This window comes from Leopardus geoffroyi, chromosome C1 (genome assembly GCF_018350155.1).
Source record: "Leopardus geoffroyi isolate Oge1 chromosome C1, O.geoffroyi_Oge1_pat1.0, whole genome shotgun sequence".
NCBI classification, from domain to species: Eukaryota; Metazoa; Chordata; class Mammalia; order Carnivora; family Felidae; genus Leopardus; species Leopardus geoffroyi.
In genome coordinates this window covers 177,266,417-177,276,223 of record NC_059328.1, presented here as the reverse complement: position 1 = coordinate 177,276,223, position 9,807 = coordinate 177,266,417, and the positions used below count along the sequence as shown (strand labels likewise).

At 34.5% G+C, this 9,807-nt stretch overlaps 1 protein-coding gene across 1 annotated transcript; it reads left to right on the top strand.

The window, feature by feature from the left end:
- Positions 1-250: 250 nt before the first annotated feature.
- Positions 251-8,248, top strand: MSTN (myostatin). The gene is made up of 3 exons (XM_045480514.1): positions 251-770; positions 2,524-2,897; positions 6,351-8,248. Exons 1-3 carry the CDS (start codon positions 398-400, stop codon positions 6,729-6,731), a joined length of 1,128 nt encoding a protein of 375 aa, XP_045336470.1. The 5' UTR covers positions 251-397; the 3' UTR covers positions 6,732-8,248.
- The last annotated feature ends 1,559 nt before the right edge of the window (positions 8,249-9,807 follow it).

The window sequence follows — 9,807 nt, the reverse complement described above, 5'->3', positions numbered from 1 at the left end:
TTCTATTATTGTTAACATAGACTTTATTTTTTTTCAAATGTCACATATATCTTTCATTATTTGTAGATTTATTTCTTTTATGAAGTAGTCGAATGAATCAGCTCACCCTTGACTGTAACAAAATACTGTTTGGTGACTTGTGACAGACAGGGTTTTAACCTCTGACAGCGAGATTCATTGTGGAGCAAGAGCCAATCATAGATCCTGACGACACTTGTCTCATCAAAGTTGGAATATAAAAAGCCACTTGGAATACAGTATAAAAGATTCACTGGTGTGGCAAGTTGTCTCTCAGACTGTACAGGCATTAAAATTGTGCTTGGCATTACTCAAAAGCAAAAGAAAAGTAAAAGGAAGAAATAAGAACAAGGAAAAAGATTGTATTGATTTTAAAATCATGCAGAAACTGCAAATCTATGTTTATATTTACCTGTTTATGCTGATTGTTGCTGGTCCAGTGGATCTAAATGAGAACAGTGAGCAAAAAGAAAATGTGGAAAAAGAGGGGCTGTGCAATGCATGTACTTGGAGACAAAACACTAAATCTTCAAGAATAGAAGCCATAAAAATTCAGATCCTCAGTAAACTTCGCCTGGAAACGGCTCCCAACATCAGCAAAGATGCTATAAGACAACTTTTGCCCAAAGCTCCTCCGCTCCGGGAACTGATTGATCAGTACGATGTCCAGAGAGATGACAGCAGTGATGGCTCTTTGGAAGACGACGATTACCACGCTACCACGGAAACGATCATTACCATGCCCACCGAGTGTGAGTAGCCCTCTTAGTGTATATCAACAATTCTGCTGACTGTGGTTCTAGTGTTTATGAGAAACAGATCTATTTTCAGGCTCTTTTAACAAGCCGTTGGCTTGTATGTAAGTAGGAAGGAAGAGTTTCTCTTTTTCAAGATTTCATGGGAAATCTACTAATGAGACTGAAATCTGCTGCACTAAAAACCCAAAAGGAGATAAAATAAAATGTTTCCATGGCATTAATGTTTAGTTAAATTTGACAAATAGGAAATGCTTATGCTTTCACTGCTCAGTACCTGCAAGGCAACGATTGGGAGATACTACAAACAATGTTAAAAACCTACATGAAATTTCATGATTGCATTTAGTTGCCTGAAATAGGCATCTGTAATAACAAGTTTTTTCTCTAATAAAAGAGAAAAACGTCTTCTGCTAAATGCCTAGAATGACTTCTGTTATTCAAAGCTACTCCTCACAGTGTTTTTATGTTCTTTACAAATTAAAATATTTAACTTTGAAAGCTTTTACACTGGAGAGTATAAAAAAAAATTTTTTTTTAATTTAATGTATTAGTAAGACCAGTGATGAAGTGACATAGCAGAATGATAATCATGAGCTTATTATCAGAAAATGCCTAAGAAATAAACATTTTAATTAAACAGGTTATGGCTCACAAAGTCCCACTTCTCCCTTGACCCCGGCACTATTGTTGAGAGTCCCTGGTTTGCATGTTTCCAGGAAGGCACATTGCTCAATGGCCTTCTAAAATATTGTTTTCTTCTTCATATGAGGGAGGAGGACTATTACCTGTAGTATCTACCTTGCTTCTGAAAGAGAAGATATTTTGTACCATTGCTTTTTCAGTCATTTCAAAATGACACTCAAGGAAAGGCAGACAGTCATCTTAACAGAGAAGGCAAGACAAGAAAGATTTTATGCTATGTGTCTGCAGTCTTGCTTTAAACAGTGCTTTTATACACTTGAAACCTGACTCAAAACAGTTTCAAATACTGTTTTGCTTATTAGGCAATCAAGTTACAATGCAACAAATAATTCTCTAGTCCTGGAGTAGATTTACCCTATTTGTAAACAATCTTGGAAAAACAAAAGGGGGGAAGAAACTGCTTGTGCTGCTTACAACGACAACCTGGCTCTAAAGACCGTGTTTTCTAACTTTTGAGATAAGCCTGAATATAACATTCACATTTTTGTGCTAATTACCTGATTCGTTTTGTTCCTTTAGGGCTATTCCAGAGCCAAAACATAACAGATGTGCTATATTTTCTACTAATTCCCAAGGCTCAGTTAGTTGCTCAGCGTGTCTTGTCCCCAGGTAATTCAGGCCTGGGGGAAGGGTTCCTTCTTCCAGACTGATTGGTACAGCTGCTCAGTAAGTGTAACTACTCAGATTCCCAAAGAATTCTAAGTGGATGTTCCTCCACGGTGTCTCTTGTTCTCTCTAATCATCATCATTTTAAAATTTCATCCACTGCTCATTCTTTCATAGAATTCTCTTTAGCCCACAGTTCTCTGAGAGGGAGCAGATTCCTCATAAACAGCTGAAAAAACATATATCTAAAAAATTCTGAAAAGCTAGAGTAATTATTTTCTTTGATATTTTTCTGAATTGTGAATGAAATCCTAGATGGTTTTTCACTTTAAAATATGCATTCACTATTCCAATGGGGGAAAAATGCTCACCAATTTTTTATTCATTTTTTATGAGAAATAATTTCAATAACTATTTTTCTTTTCTTATTCATTTATAGCTGATCTTCTAATGCAAGTGGAAGGAAAACCCAAATGTTGCTTCTTTAAATTTAGCTCTAAAATACAATATAATAAAGTCGTAAAGGCCCAACTGTGGATATATCTGAGACCCGTCAAGACTCCTACAACAGTGTTTGTGCAAATCCTGAGACTCATCAAACCCATGAAAGACGGTACAAGGTATACTGGAATCCGATCTCTGAAACTTGACATGAACCCAGGCACTGGTATTTGGCAGAGCATTGATGTGAAGACAGTGTTGCAAAATTGGCTCAAACAGCCTGAATCCAACTTAGGCATTGAAATCAAAGCTTTAGATGAGAATGGTCATGATCTTGCTGTAACCTTCCCAGGACCAGGAGAAGATGGGCTGGTAAGTGATAACTGAAAATAACATCTAGCAGCAAACATTGCTACATTTTGATTCATCATGTGAATGAATAATAGTGGAAAAATCACTACCCATTTCCTATGCTCATAAACCAGACAAAAGTATCTTACTCCAATGGTAGCTCTGTACCCAATAAAAAGTAGGTGTCTAATTTCATATCCTATGAAACACCCTCTTGATACTTTTATTTTGCATGAGGATTAAAAAAAAACAGTTATGCCATAGTCCTTAACTTATTAGGGAGTTCTTTAGAAGCAGGGATGAAATATAAAGTGCTTTTCATTGATATGCTATATGATTTCATGAATAAAAAAATGAAATCTTCATAGTGGATTCTACTACATAGCCAACAAATTTAAACGTACCTTTTTATCCCAGAAAAGTGCCAAATATATTGAAATTTTTTGGTTTAGAAAAGCAGAAAAAACAAACTTGAAAAATTATAATTAAAATAAAATGCTTTTATTTTTTTATTTATTTTTTTTTTTTAAACATTTTTTTCAACGTTTATTCATTTTTGGGACAGAGAGAGACAGAGCATGAACGGGGGAGGGGCAGAGAGAGAGGGAGACACAGAATCGGAAACAGGCTCCAGGCTCTGAGCCATCAGCCCAGAGCCTGACGCGGGGCTCGAACTCACGGACCGCGAGATCGTGACCTGGCTGAAGTCGGACGCTTAACCGACTGCGCCACCCAGGCGCCCCAAAATGCTTTTATTTATAGCATGATATGTTTATATGTTTATATATGTTTATATAAATATGATATTTATAGTATGATATGTTTAGGCCTATGTCTTATTAAATGTATCATCTTCAAGGTTTCTCATAATAAATATGCTTATTATTTTGTATACTGTTGACTGATGTACATGTAGATTACTTTGTGAATTAACCCTAATGAAATTTAAATTTCCAGGCTACTTAACATTTGTCACCTAGCTTATTTCGAAGCTGCCTTACCATTTTTGTGCAAGGGTTTACTTAGGTGATGCCAACTAATTTAATATCAGACCAAGCAGATGACAATACTTCATATGTTATAAAATTTTATAAAAACCATTTTAAACCCTAGTATAAGTTTAGAGTTACTCACTGTTCTGCTTTCACAAACTTATTTAATGTGACCACACTTTTTACTTCTGAAACCTATTGACATAATTTAGAACAAAACATTATACTTGCAAACAATAAATGCTATCTTTTTAGTCTTTAAATGGTCTTGGTTTTAAAGAAGTATATAATTATTAAGTCAGATCTACTTTATTTTTTTAGTTTTATTTTTTTTTAAATTTACATCCAAATTAGTTAGCATATAGTGCAACGATTTCAGGAGTAGATTCCTTAATGACCCTTACTCATTTAGCCCATCCCCCCTTCCACAACCTCTCCAGTAATCCTCAGTTTGTTCTCCATATTTAAGAGTCTCTTGTTTTGTCCCCCTCCCTGTTTTTATATTATTTTTGTTTCCCTTCCCTTATGTTCATCTGTTTTGTCTCTTAAAGTCCTCACATGAGTGAAGTCATATGATATTTGTCTTTCTCTGACTAATTTTGCTTAGCATAATGCCCTCCAGTCCCATCCATGTAGTTGCAAATGGCAAGATTTCATTCTTTTTGATTGGCGAGTAATACTCCACGGTGTGTGTATGTATATGTGTGTATATATATATATATATATATATATATATATATATATATATATACCACATCTTCCTTATCCATTCATCTGCCGATGGACATTTGGGCTCTTTCCTTACTTTGGCTATTGTTGATAGTGCTGCTAGAAACATGGGGGGGGTGCATGTGTCCCTTCGAAACAGGACACCTGTATCCCTTGGATAAATGCCTAGTAGTGCAATTGGTAGGTTGTAGGATAGTTCTATTTTTAGTTTTTTGAGGAACCTCCATACCGTTTTCCAGAGTGGCTGCACCAGCTTGCATTCCCACCAACAATGCAAAAAGAGATCCTCTTTCTCTGCATCCTCATCCTCGCCAACATCTGTTGTTGCCTGAGTTGTTAACGTTAGCCATTCTGACAGGTGTGAGGTGGTATCTCATTGTGGTTTTGATTTGTATTTCCCTGATGATGAGTGATGTTGAGCATTTTTTCCTGTGTCAGTTGGCCATCTGGATGTCTTCTTTGGAGAAGTGTCTATTCATGTCTTTTGCCCATTTCTTCACTGGATTATTTGTTTTTTGGGTGTTGAGTTTGATAAGTTCTTTATAGATTTTGGATACTAACCATTTATCTGATATGTTGTTTGCAAATATCTTCTCCCATTCCATCAGTTGCTTTTTAGTTTTGCTGATTGTTTCCTTTGCTGTGCAGAAGCTTTTTATTTTGATGAGGTCCCAAGGTCAGATCTACTTTAAATCAAAACATATTCTTTAAAAGATTATATAATTTTCCAAATGATATATGTTTCTTTAAATGTGCTACATAACAGGTGATTGACTCACAAAATGATGTGATTTTTTATAATATTAAATAACAATAATTACCAAGTCGATTTTGATTTTGATTTTGATATAGGATAAAAACCATTATTAATTATTTAAGAAAGTACTTTTTATGGGTAGTATTTTAATGATCAAAGTTGGTAATGTGACAGAAGTTTAAATTATTATTAAACAGATTATTATTATTAAACAAGTTAAACATAATTATTAATATCACATACTCCTCAGATCTTCCCATATAAAAAGATAAGTCTCAAATGCATTAAAAGATTGGGGCAAGGGAAGAACTAGCAAATTATTGTTTAAATATATGAATAGAAACATTCAGTGAAAAAATAAAATGAAATATTTTTTGTATCTTCTGAATCTGTCCCTCTCTTCCTCAGAGTTTTTCTTTCCAACCCAGTATGCATACTACCACCTTCATTACCCTACCTCTCTTTTTCCTGTTACAATCCATAAAGGGCTGGGAGGTAACTATTTTGCTCTGGCTTTAATAGCAAGTTTCCCCAATTAAAGATCTAGGGAACAGAGGATGGATGAATATACTTATCCCTCCAGAAGTCATCAGACATATTTAGCCAACATATTTAACTAGAAGAGAGAGAACTAACTGCTTTCTTCATCCCTGCTGTCCTCCCTCCTCCCTGACTCTCCTCCCTCTGTCCCTTCCTTCCCATAAATATTTTCAGAGTATCTGTTATGTGCCAGGCATTCAGATACTCAAACCAGTAAACACAGAAATTAAAAAGACATAGATCTGACCACAGGAGAATTAGCATTGTTGCTATGTTCTTATGAGCCATAAGGGAAGAATCACACCTAGTGTAAATTAAAATTCTTTAATGCTGTGCCTTTAAAAAATAAATGTGGTATGAGCAAAATGATTAATTTCTTCAATAATGACTTCTTGAAGTAGGAAAGTGTTTCAGGACCTATTAATATTACTGATTGTTCTTTTCCTTCTCATGCAGAATCCCTTTTTAGAAGTCAAGGTGACAGACACACCAAAAAGATCCAGACGAGATTTTGGGCTTGACTGTGATGAGCACTCAACAGAATCTCGGTGCTGTCGTTACCCTCTCACTGTGGATTTTGAAGCTTTTGGATGGGATTGGATTATTGCACCCAAAAGATATAAGGCCAATTACTGCTCTGGAGAGTGTGAATTTGTGTTTTTACAAAAATATCCTCATACTCATCTTGTACACCAAGCAAACCCCAGAGGTTCAGCAGGCCCCTGCTGTACTCCCACCAAGATGTCTCCAATTAATATGCTATATTTTAATGGCAAAGAACAAATAATATATGGGAAAATTCCAGCCATGGTAGTAGATCGCTGTGGGTGCTCATGAGATTTCTATTTGGTTCATAACTTCCTAAAATATGGAAGGCCTTCCCCTCAACAATTTTGAAACTGTGAAATTATGTACCACAGGCTATAAGCCTTGAGTATGCTACAGTTACTTACGCACAAGCTCAGTATATGGACTAAAAGAGAGAATATATGCAATGGTTGGCATTTAACCATCAAAATAAATCATACAACGAAAAGTCTTATGATTTCCAGAGTTTTTGAACGAGGAGATCAAATTACTTTTATGTTCATATGTATTACAACATATCTAGGTAAATGAAAGCAATTCTCCTTGTGTTCTCGTGAATTAAAGGAGTATGCTTTAAAGTCAATTTCTTTATGGTATCATTTAATATCTACAGTAAAATCTGTATGTAGTATTGGTAAAATGCAGGATTGTTAAATACTGTCATTTGAATCATCCTCCAACACTTGAATTTATATTGTACGATAGCATACTGGTAAGATGAAATTCCACAAAAATAGGGATGGTACACCATTTGCAAGTCCCCATCCCTATTATGATCTGTACAGTACAATAACAATCCATGCCAATGGTGCTAATACAATAGGCTGAATGGCCGATATTATCGGGTTTCTCGAATAAAAAACATTCAGTAAAATAGTAAGTTTCTCCTTTCTTAAGGTGCATTGTCATACACCTCCAAATGGGGAATGGATTTTCTTTAATGAAAGAAGAATCATTTTTCTAGAGGTCAGCATTCAATTCTGTAGCATACTTGAAGAAACTGCATTATCTTAAAAGGCAGCCAAAAAGTATTTGTTTTTAATCAGAATTTCAAAATTACAGCCTGCCTTTGCAACACTGCAGTTTTTATGATAAAATAATGGAAATGACTGAGTCTATCAATATTGTATAAAAAGACTTTGAAACAATTGCATTTATGTAATATGTATACAATATTGTTTTGTAAATAAGTGTCTCCTTTTTTATTTACTTTGGTATATTTTTACGGTAAGGACATTTCAAATTAAGTCTTAAGGCACAAAGACATGTCATGGATCACAGAAAAGCAACTGCTTATATTTCAGAGCAAATTAGCAAATTAAATAGTGGTCTTAAAACTCCATATGGTAATGGTTAGATGGTTATATTACAATCATTTTATATTTTTTTACATTATTAACATTCACTTATGGATTCAGGATGGCTGTATAATGTGAATGTGAAATTTCAATGGTTTACTGTCATTGTATTCAAATCTCAACGTTCCATTATTTTAATACTTATAAATATTATTAAGCATACCAAAATGATTTAACTCTATTATCTGAAATGCAAAATAATAAACTGATATCTTAACAAGAATTGTTAATTTTATTTTATAATTTGATAATGAATATATTTCTGCATATATTTACTTCTATTTTGTAAATTAGGATTTTGTTAATCAAATTCATTGTACTTATGACTAAGTGAAATTATTTCCTACATCTAATGTGTAGAAACAATCTAAATTATATTAAAGTGTTTTCACCTTTTTTGAAAGACAAGTTTTATGTTATAATGGTTAATTCTGCATTTCTGATTTCACTTTATTATAAAAGTCTAATGGTTTAGCAGAAAAGTTTGGGTTAGGAATTGTAAGTCTGCTGCTCAAGTTCTCATAAGTGAAATTCCCATTAAATTGGTTCTGGTCAAGTTGCTTTAAATATACGAAAGCAAGAACTAGTTATACTTGTTTCATTTCTCTTTATCTTGACCTGAAAACTATTTATATGTTTTCATAGGTTCAATTTCCAAATGCATTGCTGTTGGCAAGGATATATAGTCCTAGAGTTACAAGTTCTACTGAAGCCACAGGGACACAGAGAAGCTGAATTTATTTTTCTTAGCATTTAATGATACTGGCACGTTTATTTGAACTTTGGGGGCACCAATTTTCAAATTGAATTGAAAAACAATTATAAAGTACCTAGAAATCCTTAAGTGTAACACTGTATGTAATGTCTTTGAAGTGGACTCTCTTCAGTACACCCTCAGTAGTTTAGTAACTTTGCTATAAAGCAGTCTCTAAGTCTAATAGAAGAGGTAATCAAAACTCTATCTAGTGTTATGGTTCCTAAATAAGTAATTTACAATTAATGTAAATGTAATTTTTAACCACCAATGATATTACAGCAATTTACACTCATACAAACGAAGTGTAGTACTTTTTCTAACTTTAGCATGAATATATTTAACATTGACCAGTCTAGAGCTGTGAGGGGGTTGCCCCTGTTGAGTGAAGGACCAGCTATGGTGATGGGGAGAGGCCACTTTCAGTTACACACACACCAGAACCTACTTCTTCTAGGGCCATGGATACACCTGATCCCAAAGTCTGGGTTAATTGGCCCATTCACGTACCTTGGGCTCTGGAGTACAAATAACTGGGGACCTTGGTCTCTGTCATGGGAGGAACAAACACCCTTGGTTTCTAAAGACCCAGTCACAGGACTCCCCAATCTTTATACTCACCTTTACCAAGGAGCCCAGGATCACACCAGCTTCACTGTGTGGTAGCCCTCTTTGAAGCCCATATGATCATGAAAGAAAGCAGCAGGATCAATCTCTTTTGTGACAGGACCTAGGCATTTCCTTTTCTATTTTGCTAAGGTCTTAGAAATGGCAAGTGTACTCATAACTTTCATTGTCAGAACCTCAAGAATATCCACTTGTGGTATCATAGTAACCTCTGGGATTTTCAGAAAACATCATGTAAAGTTCAATCAGTGCATCAGTTTTAATATTCTAACTGTTCTGTAAGACTTCTCATACTTCCTACAGACCTATAGTAGTTAAAAATACATACATACATGCATACATGAATATAAAAACAAAAACCCTTCCAAACTCAACAGTCCTTTTTGTATTCAAGTTGGTTTTTACACTTTTGTATAGAACCTTATTTTCTTAAAAGAAGGCAGTCATTTGATATTGACAGTATTTAAATTAGAGCCAAATTACTCAACCCTAAAAATGAAAACAAATTTATTTCACTTTAAATCATGACAGACACATTTTAGGATGTCAATGACCCTTTTGAAATGTGTTGAAAACTAAAGACAGT

Excerpts from the sequence above, each read along its gene's own strand:
- MSTN (XM_045480514.1), top strand. The coding sequence starts at position 398 with ATGCAGAAACTGCAAATCTATGTTTATATTTACCTGTTTATGCTGATT. Across the intron at positions 771-2,523 it reads CATTACCATGCCCACCGAGT|CTGATCTTCTAATGCAAGTG; the intron begins GTGAGTAGCCCT and ends ATTCATTTATAG. Across the intron at positions 2,898-6,350 it reads GACCAGGAGAAGATGGGCTG|AATCCCTTTTTAGAAGTCAA; the intron begins GTAAGTGATAAC and ends CTTCTCATGCAG.